Genomic DNA, 21,193 nt, shown 5'->3' with positions numbered 1-21,193 from the left:
GCGGTGTACAGGAGGCCCAAAGCCATATTTTGAAAACAGCTTCTATGTCTATTGCAACCTTTTTAAAGCTGCCCATCCTCTCATTTCAACTGAAGTGCTTTTGTCTCTGAGCTAAGTGAGCTTCAAGCATATATTTCTCTCTCCCTAGGATCATTCCCTTGCTCAACTATTCTACCCTTCCAGCTCTTCATCATTCCATCACAGCTACAAAATCCTCTGATCTCGTTTAATTCTGACATTCCCTCATTCTTTCTCTTCACAGATGAACTGCATTGCTGTCCCTAATTTCAACATTTCATTTCAGCAACCCTGAATGTCCACTAGTTTGAGTTGTCTACTTCCCATTTGATTGTATTGTTAACCAAGAGGAGCTGATGAGGCCCTCCTGGTGTTTTAGAAGGAGTGGATGTTTAGGAGGAGAGTCGCTCAAAATGTGCTGTAGATTCGGCAACAGCCCCCCCATTGAGTCAGGACATGGCCACCATGAGTTCTGCCTGGGATCTGACAGGGATTTGGCCACCGTGGGATTACACCTTGAGTGGGGATTACGGCCATAATCCCTGCCAATCCCAGTGGATGACCATGGTCGGGTGCTGTTCTGCTGGGGATTTAAGAGCAGAGCAGAGTGATTGGTGGGAGCAGGCTGGAGTCAGTGTCTGTTTGTAGTCTGGCTGCAGTCTAGGCAGGGAGAGGAAGACCACCAGTGGATTGTGAGGCATGAAGTTCGAGATGTAGTTGACTAATCTGTTTCTGCTGGACTGGAAAGAATCTAGGAGCATGTCGTGGCTCTTCTTGGCCAGAAGGATAGTGCCATGACTCCTGTTGTGTGGAGGGGACTTGGTTATGTAACTGTTGTTGGTGGGGGGGCTTGTTACCGTGGGCAGTTCAGTATTATCTCCAGTTGAGTGTGTGTATGTCCTGGAGGCAACGTGCTAATAGGTAGTGTGACATGGTTCTCTGTGTCTTTTAGAGAGTTTGACTGCAGCCATTGATCCTGCTTTAGATTGCTGCTTAGTCGTGAAGAGCTGTACTGACAGCTCCCCCTCACCCCACACACACTGACTCTAACTCCACACACCCACCTAGCCCCTCCCCACCAACCAAGGGACCCTCCCCCTAGACTTCTCTCTCTCCTATTGGGTGTGTGTGTGAATGAGAGCCATTGTGTGAGGCACACTCCTGCCCTGGGGCCACCCACTGCTGCTGGCTGTTCTCTGCTTCTTTCCCCTGGAACTAGAGCTCAGATCAGATGCAGAGCCGCCCCCATCCTGACTGTCAGTCTGTACCCTCCTGGGTCCCAGCAGGAAGAGGAACAGAGGGAGGAGGGGAGTGGAGCACAGTGGCCGTGTCCTCCTCGTTGGGCGGCTGCCGCCGGCGTCTGTTACCCAGCACTGGGCGCTACGTCCTCCAGCACACACCACACGGCTCACCAGAGGAGACAGAGGCTCTGTGGGAGCCCGGACCAGGACAGGGAGACACAGTCAGACACACGGCAGCGGCCATGGAAGTGGAGGAAGGGAGCCGGGTTCCGGGAGGAGGGATAGGGCCAGGAGATGTAACGGTCCACAAGACAAAGAGAGGGGAGCGGAAGAGGCAGGAGCTACTGGCCTTAGCCCTGAGGGTCAAGTTGGGGAGCAGGGGAACGTTACTCTGGAAGCCTCTAAAACTGTTGGCTTCCTGTCCACAGATCACCACTTCTCCTCTGGTACGGCACAGCACCTTGAAAGACTGCCCCTCCGAGAAGCAGAGCTCCTACGACAAGATCCACAACTTCAAGGTGAGACGGTTTGTTTGATTGAACCTTTTTAAAGGAGGATGTGGTGAGGTACTGGGAGGGAGGGGGTGAGAGTCGACTGCTTTAGGACCTTTGTAGGAGGTCTGCTTCTCTGTAGATTCTCTGTTCAAAGCTCTGTTCGAAGCTCTCTTACCTCAGGAAATGATTCCATTCCTACAGGCAGCTCTGCTTGTCCATGCAGGGTCTGGGAGATTAAGTTCTGTCAGGTTGATCTGAAACTTAAAAGCGACGTTCCTCAAAGTGACAAAGTAACCGATTTCAATGACTCTTTTTATCTGCCTAGTGAGCTGCCTACCTGTCACTAGACTGGCTACTGTTAGCTACCATTATAACACGGAGACTGATGTCATTCATGTGCTTTCATGATGAAAGCTGTCTTGTGGGCACGTGCAGCTGTCAGCTATATGTTTAAATCTATTGATTGTGCTTAATCGATATGGCGTATGTTTTAACCCATTAACGGCTGTGAACATTGATTGTCTGAGATTTTCGAGCACTTTAACCTCTTTGTTTCATCTTGATTTTCAAAAACAGAAATACAGTTGATATATTGAAATAAATATTGAATACAACAAATGATTTTGGTGTGTGTGACCAACACATACTTGGCAATAAACCTAACCAGTATTTTTGACCTCTCAGCTTCCCTATCAAATCGAAACATTTCAAACAGAAAACCAGAGAAAATTAACAACAATGAAAAATGCAAAAACCTAAAAGAAATTGAGAAACCTATCCAACCAGAACCTCAGCCTACTCCTTCACTATGGTGAATCACTAAAACGATACAGAAATACCCTACGGAAAAAGGAAGTCTCATCGCGCACTAGCGACTCCTGTGGCGGGCCGGGCGCAGTGCACGCAGACACGGTCGCCAGGTGCAGTGTTTCCCCCGACACATTGGTGTGGCTGGATTCCGGGTTGGATGGGCATTGTGTCAAGAAGCAGTGCGGCTTGGTTGGGTTGTGTTTTGGAGGACGCATGGCTCTCGACCTTCGCCTCTCCCGAGTCCGTACGGGAGTTGCAGTGACGGGACGAGACTGTAACTACTACCAATTTGGATACCACGAAATTGGGGAGAAAAAAGGGGTAAAAATAAATAAATAAGGGTGTTCCAATAAAGGTCCGGTTGCCAGGACCACAAATTCCATGTAGACACCGTTTCCCTAGAGCACACAAACTATACATAGTGCCACATGTAACTTCCACAAAGCTGTGAAGGATCTGAGAGACAAGGCAAGAAGGGCCTTCTATGCCACCAAAAGGAACATAAAATTTGACATACCAATTAGGATCTGGCTAAAAATAGTTATAGAACCCATTGCCCTTTATGGTTGTGAGGTCTGTGGTCTGCTCACCATCCAAGAATTCACAAAATGGGACAAACATCAAAATGTTCTCTGTGTACAATGTCAAACACCAAATAATGCATGCAGAGCAGAATTAGGCCGATATCTGCGAATTATCAAAATCCAGAAAATAACCATTTAAATTCTACAACCACCTAGAAGGAAGTGATTCCCAAACAGTCGATAAGAAGCAATTTAGACCCAACCAAATCATAAGAAAACCAAAATATACTTTTTTGACCCATTAAGAATTAACAAAAACAAGAGAGCAAACTAGAATGCTACTTGGCCCTAAACAGAGAGTACACAATGGCAGAATACCTGACCACAGTGACTGATTCAAAATGTAGGAAATCTTTGACTATGTACAGACTCAGTGAGCATAGCCTTGCTATTGAGAAAGGCAGACCTGGCTCTCAAGAGAAGACTGGCTATGTGCACACTGCCCACAAAATGAGGTGGAAACTGAGCTGCACTTAACATCCTGCCAAATTTATGACCATATTAGAGACACACATTTCCCTCAGATTACACAAACTCACAAAGAACTTGAAAACAAACCCAATTTTGATCAACTCCCATATCTATTGAGTGAAATACCAGTGTGCAATCACAGCAGCAATATTTGTGACCTGTTGCCACAATAAAAGGACAACCAGTGAAGAACAAACACCATTGTAAATATAACCCATATTTCTGTTTATTTATTTTCCCTTTTGTACTTGACATTTTTGCACATAATATGACATTTGTAATGTATTTTTATTATTTTGGAACTTTTGTGAATGTTTACTGTTAGACCAAAAAATTATTTTTGTTTATTATTTGGTTCACTTGCTTTGACAATGTTAACATATGTTTCCCATGCCAATAAAGCCCTTAAATTGAATTGAGAGCAAGAGAAGGAGATCTCTCTTCATGGGCACCTGAATACATTCCTGCCATTGTATCTCAGGTTTCAGTGAGCCTGCAGGGTAGAATGGTCTCCTAACCGCTAGCTCTCCAGCCTAGTGTCTGGTCCCATTTGAGAATGGAACAACAAACCACCTGCCTGCTCAGCACCTGTCAAGAGCCCTTATCTGTACTGTTCTATCAATCTAACGTATACTAATAACTCTTTAGTGAAATTGTGTGTGTGTGTGTGTGTGTGTGTGTGTGTGTGTGTGTGTGTGTTGAGAACATGTATCCAGCAGCCCGGGCAGGAACAGATGCCAGATACTTTGTAAATCCTTTTAATCTGACTTGTATACACAGTCACTCATTGGGCTTGGGGTCCCTCCCTCCCTTCCACTGTAGACTGGGCTTGGGGTCCCTCCCTCCCTTTCACTGTAGACTGGGCTTGGGGTCCCTCCCTCCCTTTCACTGTAGACTGGGCTTGGGGTCCCTCCCTCCCTTTCACTGTAGACTGGGCTTGGGGTCCCTCCCTCCCTTTCACTGTAGACTGGGCTTGGGGTCCCTCCCTCCCTTTCACTGTAGACTGGGCTTGGGGTCCCTCCCTCCCTTTCACTGTAGACTGGGCTTGGGGTCCCTCCCTCCCTTTCACTGTAGACTGGGCTTGGGGTCCCTCCCTCCCTTTCACTGTAGACTGGGACCAGAGACCAGGTCTGAGTTCCAAATGGCACCCTATTCCCTAGATAGAGGGCTAGTTTCACCAGGGCAAAGTAATGCACTATATAGGGTGCCGTTTGGGACGCAGCCCAGTATTCTCTGCCTTACTGAAGAGACATTCCTCTGTCATTACTAAGCACAGTGTGAAGAGCTGTGGCACATCCAGGTAAACAAGTGTCCCTCTATTTTGCCATAGTGTAATATTTTCTTCCCAAGCCGGAGCAGCCCATAGGACCGTGAGCCACGTCCTAGCCGGAGCAGCCCATAGGACCGTGAGCCACGTCCGAGCCGGAGCAGCCCATAGGACCGTGAGCCACGTCCGAGCCGGAGCAGCCCATAGGACCGGAGTCTGTTGCTGTAGTGTGAGGCAGCTTGATGTGCATGTACACCCCCTGGACAGGACGCTAATATTCTCTCCCCTATGAGAAACCATTGCAGAACTTCCATTTCGATCTAAGAAACAAAAGAGCTGATGAACGAATACAGAATGTGTAGTTTGGACGACAACATGATTTCATTGTGTGTGAATCTCTGTCAGCCCTTCGCTTCACTGTAATAATGGTGTCCAATTTTTTTCACTTACCCCCAATTCCTGATGTTATTTTGAGTACTATATAGCGTGAGAACATTGAACAGAAGAAGACTATGTCAATAACGAAATGTTGCCAGAAACGCAGATAGAACCGTATAGTCCCAAATTCTCCATAGTATGTTACTGCTCACCTACAGTAACCGTCTGACCTGACCTGGGTCCTACTCGCCTCCAGTAACCTTCTGACCTGCCCTGGGTCCTACTCGCCTCCAGTAACCGTCTGACCTGCCCTGGGTCCTACTCGCCTCCAGTAACCGTCTGACCTGCCCTGGGTCCTACTCGCCTCCAGTAACCGTCTGACCTGCCCTGGGTCCTACTCGCCTCCAGTAACCGTCTGACCTGCCCTGGGTCCTACTCGCCTCCAGTAACCGTCTGACCTGCCCTGGGTCCTACTCGCCTCCAGTAACCGTCTGACCTGCCCTGGGTCCTACTCGCCTCCAGTAACCGTCTGACCTGCCCTGGGTCCTACTCGCCTCCAGTAACCGTCTGACCTGCCCTGGGTCCTACTCGCCTCCAGTAACCGTCTGACCTGCCCTGGGTCCTACTCGCCTCCAGTAACCGTCTGACCTGCCCTGGGTCCTACTCGCCTCCAGTAACCGTCTGACCTGCCCTGGGTCCTACTCGCCTCCAGTAACCGTCTGACCTGCCCTGGGTCCTACTCGCCTCCAGAAATACAATGAATGAAAGAATTCACAGATCTTGTGTGTTTGTCTGTTTGCGTATATATGTGTGTGATAGTTATGTTTGTTTAGTGAGAGCGAGAAGGTGTGGCGTGTGTGTCTTCCAGACTCTAATCTATTGCTGTGTTGTCTCACCCTTCCATAGGTTCATACTTTCCGAGGGCCTCACTGGTGCGAGTATTGTGCCAACTTCATGTGGGGCCTCATAGCCCAAGGGGTCCACTGCTCAGGTAACCTCCTCTTCCATTCAGACATCCCAACACTGCTGACCTAGCTACCATCACTGACCTTTCATGGGTACTTCATCACATTAGAGCACTGTCCCAAATATCACCTTATTCCCTATGTAGTCCATGTGTGTAGGGCTCTTAGGGTTCTGATCTAAAGTTGTGCACTTTACAGGGAATAGGATGCAATTTGGGATGAAAGCCTAAAGAAAATGACTCCAATCCCTGATCAGACCCTTGGAGTCCTGTTAACATCCCTGATCAGACCCTTGGAGTCCTGTTAATCCATTTCTGCCCAGAGGGATGTTAAGTCAACATGTTCAATAAATCATCCATGTAACCAGGCTTTGTCTCATTTTATCCCCAGTGTTTACCACAAATAAACAATATGACTTCCAAGTTTTGATTTATTTCAGGAATTCCCGTTTGATCAAATATCAATCAAATTGGACAACTGATCGAATGTCTCTATCCAGTTGGGTTTAATGTCATGTGACTAATTGTAACACATGAGATATGAAACTTGGAATGCCTAATAATGTATTTATTTTTAAATGCTATGACAATAAAAAGGGTATTACAATATTACGTCCAAGCTTGGATCATGTCATGGAATGTAGAGTCCAGGAAATGTGGTTTGTTCCATGTAAATCAATGGTTGGATGAGGCCTGTGAAATGTAGTAATTTAGCATTCCTCAGTGACACCTGGGACAAACCAGTTCCCCCTGTGACTATGGCTGTCAACTATTTATAAACAAGACAGACGCTCACAGAGAGCTTAGAAGGTGCATCAACGGGACACACCCAGTCAAGTAAGGACAAAACTGCAACAAGGCTGGCTGTGCTGTCAAATCAAATTGTGTTGGTCACATACACATGGTTAGCAGATGGAGTGTAGCGAAATGCTTGCTTCTAGTTCTGACAGTGCAGCAATATCTAACATGTAATCTAACAATTCCACAACTACCTAATATACACAAATCTAAGTAAAGGAATGGAATAAGAATATATACATACATGGATGAGCAATGACAGAGTGGCATAGGCAAGATGCAATAGAATGTATGAAATACAGTATATGAGTGAAGTTAACGAGGAATGCAAGATATGTAAACATTAAAGTGGCATTCTTAAAGTGACTAGTGATCCATTTATTAAAGTGGCCAATGCTTGAGTCTATGTAGGCAGCAGCCTCTGTGTTAGTGGCTGTTTTTAACAGTCTGATGGCCTTGAGATAGAAGCTGTTTTTCAGTCTCTCGGTCTCAGCTTTGATGCACCTGTACTGACCTCGCCTTCTGGATGGTAGCGGTGTGAACAGGCAGTGGCTCGGGTGGTTGTTGTCCTTGATGATCTTTTTGGCCTTCCTGTGACATCAGGTGCTGTAGGTGTCCTGGAGGGCAGGTAGTTTGCCCCCGGTGATGCGTTGTGCAGACCGCACTACCCTCTGGAGAGCCTTGTGGTTGAGGGCGGTGCAGTTGCTGTACCAGGCGGTGATACAGCCCGACAGGATGCTCTCGATTGTGCATCTGTGAAAGTTTGTGGGTTTTAGGTGACAAGCCACATTTCTTCAGCCTCTTGAGGTTGAAGAGGCGCTGTTGCACCTTCTTCACCACACTGTCTGTGTGGATGGACCATTTCAGTTTGTCCGTGATGTGTACACCGAGGAACGTGACTTTCTACCTTCTCCACTGCTGTCCCATTGATGTGGATAGGGGGGGTGCTACCTCTGCTGTTTCCTGAAGTCCACCATCTTCTTTGTTTTGTTGACATTGAGTGAGAGGTTGTTTTCCTGACACCACACACCGAGGGCCCTCATCTCCTCCCTGTAGGCCGTCTCGTCGTCGTTGGTGATCAAGCCTACTACTGTTGTGTGGTCTGCAAACTTGATGATTGAGTTGGAGGCGTGCATGGCCACGCAGTCGTGGGTGAACAGGGAGTACAGGAGGGGGCTGAGCACGCACCCTTGTGGGGCCCTATTGGGATCAGCGAAGTGGAGATGTTATTTCCTACCTTCACCACCTGGGGGGGCGGCCCATCAGGAAGTCCAGGACCGAATTGCACAGGGCGGGATTGAGACCCAGGGCCTCGAGCTTAATGCTGAGCTTGGAGGGTACTATGGTGTTGAATGCTGCGCTATAGTCAATGAACAGCATTCTTACATACCGGTAGGTAATCCTCTTGTCCAGATGGGATAGGGCAGTGTGACGGCGATTGCATCGTCTGTGGACCTATTGGAGCGCTAAGCAAATTGAAGTGGGTCTAGGGTGACAGCTAAGTTGGAGGTGATATGATCCTTGACTAGTCTCTCAAAGCACTTCATGATGACAGAAGTGAGTGCTACGGGGCGATAGTCATTTAGTTCAGTTACCTTTGTCTTCTTGGGTACTGGAACAATGGTAGCCATCTTGAAGCATGTGGGAACAGCAGACTGGGATAGGGAGAGTTGGAATATGCCCGTTAACACGCCAGCTGGTCTGCGCATGCTCTGAGGACGCGGCTAGGGATGCCGTCTGGGCTGGCAGCCTTGCGAGGGTTAACATGTTTAAATACCTTACGTCGGCCATGGATAAGGAGAGCCCACAGTCCTTGGTAGCAGGCCGTGTCTGTGGCACTGTATTATCCTCAAAGCGGGCAAAGGTGTTTTATTTTGTCCGGAAGCAAGACGTTGGTGTCCGTGAGGTGGCTATGGTTTTACCTTTTGTAGTCCATGATTGTCTGTAGACCCTACCACATATCTCGTGTCTGAGCCGTTGAATTGTGACTCCACTTTGTCTCTCTACTGACATTTTGCTTGTTTGATTGCCTTGCGGAGGGAATAACTACACTGTTTTGTATTTGGCCATATTCCCAGTCCTCTTTCCATGGTTAAAGGAGGTGATTTGCGCTTTCAGTTTTGCGTGAGTGCCGCCATCTATCCACAGTTTCTGGTTAGGGTAGGTTTTAATAGTTACAGTAGGTACATCTCCTATACACTTTCTTATAAACTCACTCACCGACTCAGCGTATACGTCGATATTACTCTGAGGCTACCCGGAACATGTCCCAGTCTGCGAGATCAAAACGATCCTGTCTGGCCGTGCTGTCATGCTTTGTAATGGAGATCCTTTTTAATGAGTGGTTTTAACCCGTTTCAGTGCTTCAGTACATTGGGAAAATATCACAGTACTGTTCATATCATTCCAATCCTGAAGTTAAATCCAGTGAAAAGGGACACGTACTGTAGCTGGCCTTGGAGCTTCCTGCCAGATAAAAGGATGTAATATTTAGGGTTGCAAAGCTACCGGTAAGTTACCATAGTGTCCATGAGTTTCTAGTAGATAGACTATATGGTTGAAGAGAGAACAGCATAATAATGCAAAAAGCATCTAATCAACAATCGCATTTTCAATGAACTGTGACACTATTTACTATTAACTTTTGTCACAACTGCCACCAGTTTGGCACCTGTTTTATTTATTTTTACTATTTTCTACACTGTAGAATAATAGTGAAGACATCAAAACTATGAAATAACACATATGGAATCATGTAGTAACCAAAAAAGTGCTAAACAAATCGGACGGTATGAGATTCTTCAAAGTAGCCACCCTTTGCCTTGATGACAGCTTTGCACACACTTGGCATTCTTTCAACCAGCTTCATGAGGTAGTCACCTGGAATGCATTTCAATTAACAGGTGTGCATTTCTTTCCTTCTTAATGCATTTGAGCCAATCTGCTGTGTTGTGACAAGGTAGGGGTGGTATACAGAAGATAGCCCTATTTGGTAAAAGACCAAGTCCATATTATGGGAAGAACAGCTCAAATAAGCAGAGAAAAGACAGTCCATCATTAATTTAATCAGGAACATTCTAAGAACTTTGAAAGTTTCTTCAAGTGCAGTCACAAAAACCATCAAGCACTATGATGAAACTGGCTCTCATGAGGACTGCCACAGGAAAGGAAGGCCCAGAGTTACCTCTTCTGCAGAGGGATAAGTTCATTAGAGTTAACTGCACCTCAGATTGCAGCCCAAATAAATGCTTCACAGAGTAACAAACATCTCAACATCAACTGTTCAGAGGAGACTACGTAAATCAGGCCTTCATGGTTGAATTGCTGCAAAGAATCCACTACTAAAGGACACCAATAAGAAGATGAGACTTGTTTGGGCCAAGAAACACAAGCAATGGACATTAGACCGGTGGAAATCTGTCCTTTGGTCTGACGTGTCCAAATTTGAGATTTTGTCTTTGTGAGATGCAGAGTAGGTGAACGGATGTTCTCCGCATGTGTGGTTCCCACCATGAAGCATGGAGGTGTGATGGTGTGGGGGTGTTTTACTGGTGACACTGTGATTTATTTAGAATTCAAGGCACACTTAACCAGCGTGGCTACCACAGCATTCTGCAGCGATACTCCATCCCATCTGGTTTCCACTTAGTTCCACTATCATTTGTCTTTCAACAGGACAATGACCCAAAACACACCTCCAGGCTGTGTAAGGGCTATTTGACCAAGAAGGAGAGTGGTGGAGTGCTGCATCAGATGACCTGGCCTCCACAATCAACCGACCTCAACCCAATTGAAATGGTTTGGAATGAGTTGGACCGCAGAGTGAAGGAAAGAAGTGCTCAGCACATGTGGAAACTCCTTCAAGACTGTTGAAAAAGCATTCCTCATGAAGCTGGTTGAGAGAATGCCAAGAGTGTTCAAAGCTGTTATCAAGGCAAAGGGTGGCAACTTTGAAGAATCTCAAATAAAATACAAAATATATTTTGATTTAACTTTTTTTGGTTACTACATGATTCCATGTGTATTATTTCATAGTTTGTCAACACTATTATTCTACAATGTAGAAAATAGTACAAATCTAAACCTTGTAATGAGTACAGTAGGTGTGTCCAGACTTTTGACTGGTACTGTATGTCACACTGAAACCCTAATATGGTACCAATGGTATTCACTAAGTTGCGGGTTTATATTTAGGATCATGTTTTACAGCATAGTCATTCTGTTTTGCTTATTTTATAGATTCTTACAGGTAATAAGGCCACACAGAGGGCCAGAGATAATTACAGATACCTGTGATAATCTGAAATACCCAAAAAGCGCCCCTAGATGTCTTGTGATAACTTGAAAGTTTCCAGTAAATGAACCACCCTTTGCAACCTGGGTATTTATGAACACTCCACCTAATGATTCCACTTGTCAATAATGTTGTATCCTAGTGAACTTGTTGAAATGTTTGTTGGCTGAATAACAGATCAGACTGTATTTTTATTTTATTTAACTAGGCAAGCCAGTTTAGAACAATTTCTTATTTACAATGACTGCCTATCAGGGAACAGTGGATTAACTGCCTTGTTCAGGGGCAGAACGACAGATTTTTACCTTGTCAGCTCGAGGATTCGTTCCAGCTACCTTTCGGTTACTGGCCCAACGCTCTAACCACTAGGCTACATGCCACCCTATACTTCACTGGTGCAGTGAAGTATAGGGTTCATACACACAATATAAATCCATTACAGACATTTACAACTTAGCAAGACTGTAGCACAATTCAGGCTAGTTGACCAGTAGACAAGTAGGTTTGGAAAGTCCCTAAACTCTGCGATAGACAAAGGGTTCTATTATGTCCTGGGCACAATCCTGACATGGATGTGTTGAAAGGAGGACTAACGTGGCTGTTTTTCTCTGTAGACAGATGGTTTGTTGTTCAGTTATTAGCCATGCTTATAAGCCCCAGGCAAACACTGGTGTCATCAGACAGCCCTGTGCCCTATGGGAATCAGAAGAGACTTCTTTAGTACTTCCAGTTGTATCTGAAGCAGTCCTCTAACACACAGAGATACACAACTGATGACTGGCTTTCTAACCTCATTGTCTCTCTTCCTCACTGTCCTCATCTCTCTGTTCTCTCTCTCTCTCTCTCTTCCTCCCTATCGCCATCTCTCTCGCTCTCTCTCTGTTTGCTCTCTCTCTTCCTTCTTATCTGGCATGCTTAGCTTGTCCTCTTCCTCCCTATCCCATCTCTTTGTCGGTCTATCTCCTTCTCCATCGTTATCTGTTTCTGTCTGACAGTCTCCCTCTGTTTTTTTCTCTGTTTTTAATCTGTCTGTGTCTGAGAATAAGGAACCCCAGTCAGCGGACCAGCAGTAATGCTGGGTATTTCTTGGTAGTAAAAACGCCACTATCAGTGATGAATCATTTAGCTGGATGTTCTTATTGAGTCAGGGAGACTCCCAAGTACAGTATGTTTACAGGCAGGCAGAGAAACCTCAACCTAGGTTACATTCCTGTGGCATCTCCCAGAGAGGCAGCTTGTTCTCTTCGTCACGGTGTGTGTGTTTGCCAGACCGGGACAGTGATTGCACACAGAGGTGGTGCTTCGCTCTCTCACCCCCAGCTGTCCAAGACCCTCTGCGTGACTAAAACCACAACACTGCCAAACGGCCAAAACAAGACACGCCCCTGTGGACAGATACGCTGTGACGTGGCCCACCATGGCATATTGAAGCAGCCTGGTCTGACCGTAGCTGGCTGGGCTTTCTCTCTGAGATTGGGGTTAATAAATGTACTACTTGTTATCTCTAACCCTTCTATAATGTGTTAGTGTTACATGTTGTTTTAGAAGAAGTCGACCATAATCATGTCAGATTATAAGATTTGAATAAATCCTTTCTGTATGGGTGTGTATTTTAACACGGACTGACTACCTCTCTGACCTGTGGTTTCCAGACTGTGGGCTGAACGTACACAAGCAGTGTTCCAAGCTGGTGCCCAGCGACTGTCAGCCAGACCTGCGCAGGATTAAGAAGGTGTTCAGCTGTGACCTCACTACCCTGGTCAAGGCCCACAACACCACACGGCCCATGGTGGTGGACATGTGTATCAAGGAGATAGAGCTACGAGGTACCGTTCCGTTTATCAGCCGTTCAGTTCATTCAGTTTAGAATGTTTCTGTGACATTTAAGCTAGGTGCACCCTGCATGTTGTTAGCTAAACTGAAAGAATATTCACATTTCAAGGTGAAAATGGATGTCTGTGATTTGGTCTTGTGTGGCTCTGTTGGTAGAGAATGGCACTAGCACTAGCAACACCAGGGTTGTGGGTTCCATTCCCACGGGGGAACAGTACTTTAATGTATGCACTCACAAATAAGTCGCTCTGGATCAGAGCATTTGCTAAATGACTAAAATGTATTGGCTCTCTTGGACCAGGGCTAAGGAGACTCCTAAACTAAGTGCTGTGTAAACCAATCTTTTAAATTGGCATCAAATTCAATCAATCAAATGTATTTATAAATCCATTTTTACATCAGCAGATGTCACAAAGTGCTGTACAGAAACCCAGCCTTAAACCCCAAACAGCAAGCAATGCAGATGTAGAAGCACAGTGGCTAGGAAATACTCCCTAAAAAGGCAGGAACCTAGGAAGAAACCTAGAGGAACCAGGCTCTTATTTTAGAAATAACACATCCAGTTGAAATAACCCTTTTGAGAGTAGTTCAACACAGTTCAAATGGACAATTTTCTTTCACTAAATGTAGCAATCTCCACCTGGAACAGCCTGGAGATTGCTACATTTAGTGAAAGAAAATTGTCCATTTGAACTGTGTTGAACTACTCTCAAAAGGGTTATTTCAACTGGATGTGTTATTTCTAAAATATATATAATACACTTAATCAACATTTTAATCAAAATATGTAATTTCCCCAAAGTACTGTAATCTGCCTCAAGGCTCCATTGGTTGAAATAAAGGCCACCCTTGTTGAATAATTTTGTTGATCCAAAGAGCTTGTTGAGTTTATTTAGTAGAGACTGCATGGGGGTGAAAGAGGGTACAGGGAGTGGAGATAACCAACTCTCTGTGTTGCTGCTTGCAGGTCTGCAATCTGAGGGCCTTTACAGAGTGTCTGGCTTCTCAGAACACATTGAGGACGTGAGGCTCGCCTTTGACCGAGGTTTGTGTTAACTTAATTTCCTTTGCCTCAGGGCTTAGGTCTGGTTTAAGGTTATGAGACATGAAAGTCCATAGGTTCAAATGAAAAGCACATGAGCACAGGAGAGCCGTATCAGACTGCCGGATGTCGTTATGTGAAGTGTAAAGGGCATATATGTTGCATTGTGGTAATTGTAGTGAATATACTGCAGTCTGGTTGGTACATAATGTGTCTGGTGTGTCATCTCTGCAGATGGCGAGAAGGCAGACATCAGTGCCAATGTGTACAACGACATCAACATCATCGCTGGAGCTCTGAAGCTCTATCTGAGAGACCTGCCCATTCCAGTCATCACATTCCACGTGTACTCCAGATTCATACAAGCTGCAAGTATGTACTCCCATACTTATTCCCACAATTAGCTCAATGCACCTTGGGTCTCCAGCGCAATGACTGCTGGCGTACTGAGCTAAAGGCTAGGCACTAGCTTGGGGAGCTAAGGAGAATGTTCAGGTCTTAGGCACGGTTATTTATCAGGTGAATGGAACTAACAGTAGTACTTCCTCCTGGTAGAAATTCCCAACCCAGACACCAGACTGGAGGCCATCCACGAGGGGCTGCTGCAGCTCCCGCCAGCCCACTACGAGACCCTACGCTACCTGATGATGCATCTCAAGAAGTGATGAAACACACACTGCATCTGATCTTCATGGGGTTGAATCAGTGATGTAGTCTTACAAATATACATCTGTTGTTTCTCACCTTTCTGACTGATATAATAATCATCTTTCTCACAGGGTCACCATGTGTGAAAAGGACAATTTCATGAATTCTGAGAACCTGGGGATTGTGTTTGGTCCGACGTTAATGCAGCCGCCTGAACAGAACGCCCTGGCCACTCTGAACGACATGAGGCATCAGAAACTCATCATACAGCTCCTGATAGAGAATGAAGACGTCTTGTTTTGAAGGACTGGAGCCCTGTCTGTTGCTGGGCAGGAAGGGCAGGAGCCCTGTCTGTTGCTGGGCAGGAATAGGATGTTTGATTTATTCCATACCAGAGGAATCTCAAGCCATCATGTCTGTCATCATATGAAGTGTCAAAATTCCCAAATGTTTCTATTGTGGTCAGATTTGAGCTTCCTTAAGCATGACTGTATCAGTTGAAGTTGAGTCTGTGGTACGTCAGTCAGACATCATGTCGTGTAAGGTCAAAGGTTGTCACATTCTGCCATATTCTCCTTAGGAGGAACAAGGTATTGGATATGTCCCAAATGGCACCCTGTTGTCATTACTTCTGAACAGGCCCCATAGGGCTCTGGTTAACAGTAGTGTGCACTATATAGTGAGTAGGGTGCCATTTTAGAAAAAGCCATTGATTCCAGCATTTCCACACACCTTTCATGGCGTCAAGTAGCCTAGGGGTTAGTGTTGGGCCAGTAAACGAAGGGCGCTGGTTTGAATACCCGAGCCGACAAGGTTAAAAATCAGTCAATGTGCCTTTGAGCAAGGTACTTAACCCTAATTTGCTCCAGGGTCACTGTACTACCATGGCTGACCCTGTAAAACAACACATTTCACTGCCCCTTTCCGGTGTCTGTGACAATAAAAACATGTTTCCATAAATCTAGCATCATCACACTAACACATTCTTCCTGGTTGATGTCTGTCTGTATAGTGATTGTCTGCTCAAGTGTGTTTGTTGTGTGCTTATTGGTTAATGAGTCTCATGACTCAGAGACTCTATTGACTCATTAACTGTGTGATCCTCTAGGGTGAGATATGGATGGATGGTCTATGTATGAAGCACTGTGCTGATCAATTTATTTGGTGAAGATTTCTTTATGCAAACGTTTTCAGCATCATGTGCTTTTTTTTCCCTGAAGCTGATAGGTTATCAAGGATCTGCGATGTGTTCCATTGTCAAAATACAACAAAACCCTAAAGGAATTGGTAAACAGAGCAGGTTAAACTTGTAAGGAAATGCTTAGAAACATATTTTGAGTGGCACTGTTGAAGTTCCATCTGCAACTGTTTGCTGGTACTAGAAAAAGAGGCTGAGTTATAGTATATAGTTTGGGTGAAATGTGTCTGAGCCTAAATGTTTACAGAAAACTTTTGAATCAAACTTCCCATTCTTATAAATTGACACATGGAATGGGTAAATTAATTAATATAATATATATATATTCATACTTTAGTGGAATACCATGGGGTTATATATATATATTACACACACTGAACAAAAATATAAACACAGCATACAACAATTTCAACAGAATTTACTGAGTTACAGTGCAAATAAGGAAATCAGTCGAAATAAATGAATTAGGCCCTTATCTATGGATTTCATAGGACAGGGGCACACCTATGGGCAGGGGCGCACCCATGGGTAGGCCTGGGAGGACATAGGCCCACCCACTTGGGAGCCAGGCCCAGCCAATCAGAATTAGTTTTTTCCCCACAAAAGGGCTTTAATACAGACAGAAAGACTCCTCAGTTTCATCAGCTGTCCGGGTGGCTGGTCGCATGTGGAGGTCCTGGGCTGGCATGGTTACATGTGGTTGTGAGGCCGGTTGGACATACTGCCAAATTCTCAAAAATTATGCCGGCTTATGGTAGAGAAATGAACATTCAATTCTCTGGTGGACATTCCTGCAGTCAGCTTGACAATTGCACACTCCCTCAAAACTTGAGACATCTGTGGCATTGTGCTGTGACAAAACTGCACATTTTAGAGTGAACTGTTATTGTCCCCAGCACAAGGTACACCTGTGTAATGATCATGCTGTTTAATCAGCTTCTTGATATGCCACACCTGTCTGGTGGATGGATTATCCTGGCAAAGGAAAAAACTCACAGGGATGTAAATACATTTGTGCACAACATATTAGACAAATAATCTTTTGTGTGCATGGAACATTTCTGGGACCTTATTTCAGCTCATGAAACATGGGACCAACTCTTTACATGTTGCGTTTATATTTTTGTTCAGTAGACTGCCAAACATCTAGTCTTGGTAAGGACTTGACCTCGTAGTGTTCTGCCACTATTTGACACATACTAAAGTCAGGAAACATGATGTCTAAATGTTCAGCCTATAAAACTGCCTGGAGCAGCTATAGGTGTTGTGGAGACCACCTTCTCCAAACAACAACATCATGGCGACGGAGTTTACACATTCTCTGTTGTTTTCCATTATTGATCATTGAAATCCTTTCTACGAATCCATTTTATTAAAAGTATTTTTGTGATGGGTGCAATTAAGATTGTAATTTATCAAATGCTGATTTATTAAAAGGATGTAAAATGACATTTTGCTCAATCTTTTATGTGTATGTTTAGGATAGGCTACAATTCAATTGCTCAAAGCAATGTCTGCGTCATGGTGCAATGCAATCACAACACACACGTACTCTACCACACCTTCAACAGGACAACGATGGCTCAATAGCGCTGGTGCTGAAGAGAGCAACAATGGTGGACGCCCTGTACCTGAGGGTACACACATGGAATGTGTCTCAAATAGCACCCTATTCTCTATATAGTGCACTACTTTTGAACAGGTTCTATAGGACTGTGGTCAACAGTAGTGCACTATGTAGGGAATAGGGTGCCAATTTGGGACTCAGCCATGATTAGTCACGCTGTTTCTAAATGTAAGGGTGTGGAGGACTTCGCATGTATTGTTTCTTCTGTGTGTCTAGTTCTCAGATAATGTGTTACTCTGTCTGTCAGGTCAGGTATTCTTCCTGCAGGCTTCCAGGGAGGTAACTTCTTTCCCAGTTTTACGTGCACCAATCAGGTGTGCATGGGTGGGGTTTTGTTTGTAGGCGATATAGACAGCTCTATTCCGATACCTGTAACATTTGTTGCCTCTCAGTGACAGGGAATACATCAGAAGTCGGTTATTTACAGTCGTTTTTCTACTTAAAACATTGGCCTTTGTGTAAATTCAAGCCTTGATTGGATGTTGTAAATTGAGTCTTCCAAGTGGATGCAGCTGTAAACAACTTGGAATCTTAGAAGGTCTGTGTGCGGGTCATGTTGTCCTCAGCCGAGGACTGACCTCACGTTGAACCCCCTTGGAGATACTAGTGGAGATACTAGTGGAGACACCAGAGGGCTGAAAACATACAGGTGAGTTGATGGCAGGTGTATGATATATTATCCATCATAGCTGATCACAAATGTATTGCATGTTTACATGACAGCTATATGAACATGATTTCCTATATTTTCTATTATTGACAGAATTTTTATGGCATGATTGATTCTTTTTTCTCAATACCAGTTTGGCTATATTGACATACAGAAACGTATCTTGCAGGTGAAACTTAATCCTCCAGATATGGCAGCGCCTGTGAGATACCCTTGGTGGAGAGCATTTGTGACAAGGAAGAGTATTCCAACAACCCAAGAATCTGGTGAGACCCAACCTTCTGGGGAGAAGATGTCTCCTATCTCCTCCAAATCTACACCGGACTCAAAGGGAAACGAAACATTTCCAGATGCAGAAACCTTCGACGATGCAGAGTTTGAGCCAATGTTCAATGAGAAAACTTGTAGACGGAATCTCAAAGTGTCACGTTCTGGACGTTTTAAGGAGAACAGAAGAGTACGGGGGACCATACCTGACAATAACAACTTCAGTGGAAGTGTTGCTGCGACTGCTGTTGCTAAGTAGTCCAGGCTATATCATGATCATTCTACCTGCCAGACTGCAGCCTGTTATGGAGCATGGAGCAATGGTGATGCAATTTGAATACATTTTGAGGCATTTTTTAAAGATATAACTTTCATAAATGTTCATCAATTGTGCCTATCACCAGGTTAATATATTAGGTATACACCTAATTCATAATATGTTTAGGCCAATGAAGGATGGATACGGAATAGTTATGAAGTATCAAATAATTGTAAAGAATGATTTCATAATCATTTTGTAGTGAATTCAGGAAGTAGGCCCGTCCGGGACTCAAACCAGGGTCCGGTAACTGTCAAGCCAAGACTTTAATGGTAACGCCAAGAGGTCTGGGTTAAGGTTACTATATTACCACCTTCCTTCAGGAGAGTGTCCCCACACTTCTCTATACCAAGTCTCTCTCATGTGTACACGCCTCTCCGATGGCCTCACGGGTACCATCCCAATTCACTAGGTGTGGGTTAAGGTCTCCTACAATATCGATTTTCAAGTATGTTTTCATATTTCACACACACACAGCCTAAAGCACATGGTATCTAATGTTACAAATATATCCAGCCAGGGTCAATTACTTATTTTGTAATTTGTTTGAATAGCTTTTTGTGTGTTTGTTTTCTTGACATGAAGGACTTGTGGTGGTTTGATATGAAGAACATGAAGGACTTGAGGTGGTTTGATATGAAGAACATGAAGGACTTGAGGTTGTTCGATATGAAGGACTTGAGGTGGTTTGATATGAAGGACTTGAGGTGGTTTGATATGAAGGACAATAGGTGGTTTGATATGAAGGACAATAGGTGGTTTGATATGAAGGACTTGAGGTGGTTTGATATGAAGGACAATAGGTGGTTTGATATGAAGAACAAGAGGTGGTTTGATATGAAGTACATGAGGTGGTTTGATATGAAGGACATGAGGTGGTTTGATATGAAGGACATGAGGTGGTTTGATATGAAGCCCAAGAGGTGGTTTGATATGAAGGACATGAGGTGGTTTGATATGAAGGACAAGAGGTGGTTTGATATGAAGTACATGAGGTGGTTTGATATGAAGGACATGAGGTGGTTTGATATGAAGGACAAGAGGTGGTTTGATATGAAGGACAAGAGGTGGTTTGATATGAAGGACATGAGGTGGTTTGATATGAAGGACATGAGGTGGTTTGATATGAAGCCCAAGAGGTGGTTTGATATGAAGGACATGAGGTGGTTTGATATGAAGGACAAGAGGTGGTTTGATATGAAGGACTCACATACAACCAAACTTTATTTAGATCATGCTGGATTAATCTGATTCTGTTCATACTGTACTAGGCTACCTAAGGTCTAGTATGCACTAATGCAGTGGTTCCCAACCATTCTTTTGTTACTGTACCACCAACTGAATTTTGCTCTGCCTGGAGTACCCCTGAAGTACCCCCTCGTGTATTTTACCAGTAGGGCTATGGGCTCATGAGTCTTCTCAAGTACCCCTGTGGATAGACCAAGTACCCCCAGGGGTCCTAGTACCACTGGTTGGGAACCACTGCAGTAATGAACTCTTAAAGTGGATGTGAATGAAGGATATGCCAGCATGTACATTAGCTAGTGTTGAGATTTTAAGATACTATTTTAAATGTAAAAAAAAAAAAAAAACATCTGCATTTTGTACTGCAATGTACGTACTCGCACGCACACTCACTCAATTACATACGACGTTAATACACCTTTGTTACATATTTATTGTGGATAATATATTTACTATTTAGTCACGATCTCAACATCTCTGTTTTGAATGGACAATGCCTACTGGCATCATTGTTTACAGTCTGCTAAAAGTTTACTTCAGAGATGTATATGAAGAAAAAACATCTACAATATTGTAAATAAATGTGTAAATATGTAATTTGGTTTACTTTGTGTTTTATTTTCACTTAACAATAACATATATGGTGAAGAAAGCTAAATACATCTAAAATTTTAAATACATCTTAAATAAAATAAAATGTTATTGGTCACATATACATATTTATCAGATGTTATTGCGGGTATAGCGAAATGCTTATGTTCCTAGCTCCAACAATGCAGAAGTATCTAACAATACAAAATAATACACACAAATCTAAAAAGTAAAATAATGGAATTAAGAAATATATACATGTTAGGATGGAAGTCCAGAAGTCTAAAAGTCTAAATACACCTACCTAAAAGTCTAAATACGCCTACCTAAAAGTCTAAATACGCCTACCTAAATACGCCTACTTAAAAGTCTAAATACGCCTACATAAAAGTCTAAATACATCTTGAAGTCTAAATACACCTACCTAAAAGTCT

The 21,193-nt window shown here is 44.1% G+C and overlaps 1 protein-coding gene and 1 long non-coding RNA gene across 5 annotated transcripts in view; both read left to right on the top strand.

Annotated features, from left to right (window-relative positions):
* LOC106573925 (beta-chimaerin) overlaps positions 1-17,489 on the top strand; it is a 41,248-nt gene extending 23,759 nt beyond the window's left edge. For 3 of the 4 annotated variants that reach the window (XM_045719182.1, XM_045719181.1, XM_045719183.1), the window contains 7 exons: positions 1,238-1,777; positions 6,170-6,254; positions 12,972-13,145; positions 14,120-14,197; positions 14,429-14,566; positions 14,750-14,855; positions 14,974-17,489. In XM_045719182.1, the coding sequence (XP_045575138.1) occupies positions 1,238-1,777; positions 6,170-6,254; positions 12,972-13,145; positions 14,120-14,197; positions 14,429-14,566; positions 14,750-14,855; positions 14,974-15,145 (1,293 nt within the window). In that variant the 3' untranslated portion in view covers positions 15,146-17,489. The remainder of the gene's footprint in view (positions 1-1,237; positions 1,778-6,169; positions 6,255-12,971; positions 13,146-14,119; positions 14,198-14,428; positions 14,567-14,749; positions 14,856-14,973) is intronic. The other variant, XM_045719184.1, reaches the window with a different exon arrangement.
* A 419-nt stretch (positions 17,490-17,908) lies between these two features.
* On the top strand, positions 17,909-20,765 carry LOC123743201 (uncharacterized). Its single transcript, XR_006770023.1, has 2 exons — positions 17,909-18,316; positions 18,507-20,765. It is a non-coding gene; the product is annotated as an uncharacterized lncRNA (long non-coding RNA).
* Positions 20,766-21,193: the final 428 nt, after the last annotated feature.

This window comes from Salmo salar, chromosome ssa05 (assembly GCF_905237065.1).
Source record: "Salmo salar chromosome ssa05, Ssal_v3.1, whole genome shotgun sequence".
NCBI lineage: Eukaryota > Metazoa > Chordata > Actinopteri > Salmoniformes > Salmonidae > Salmo > Salmo salar.
The sequence above is the reverse complement of the archived record's forward strand: the minus strand, read 5'-3'. Positions and strand labels throughout refer to the sequence as shown.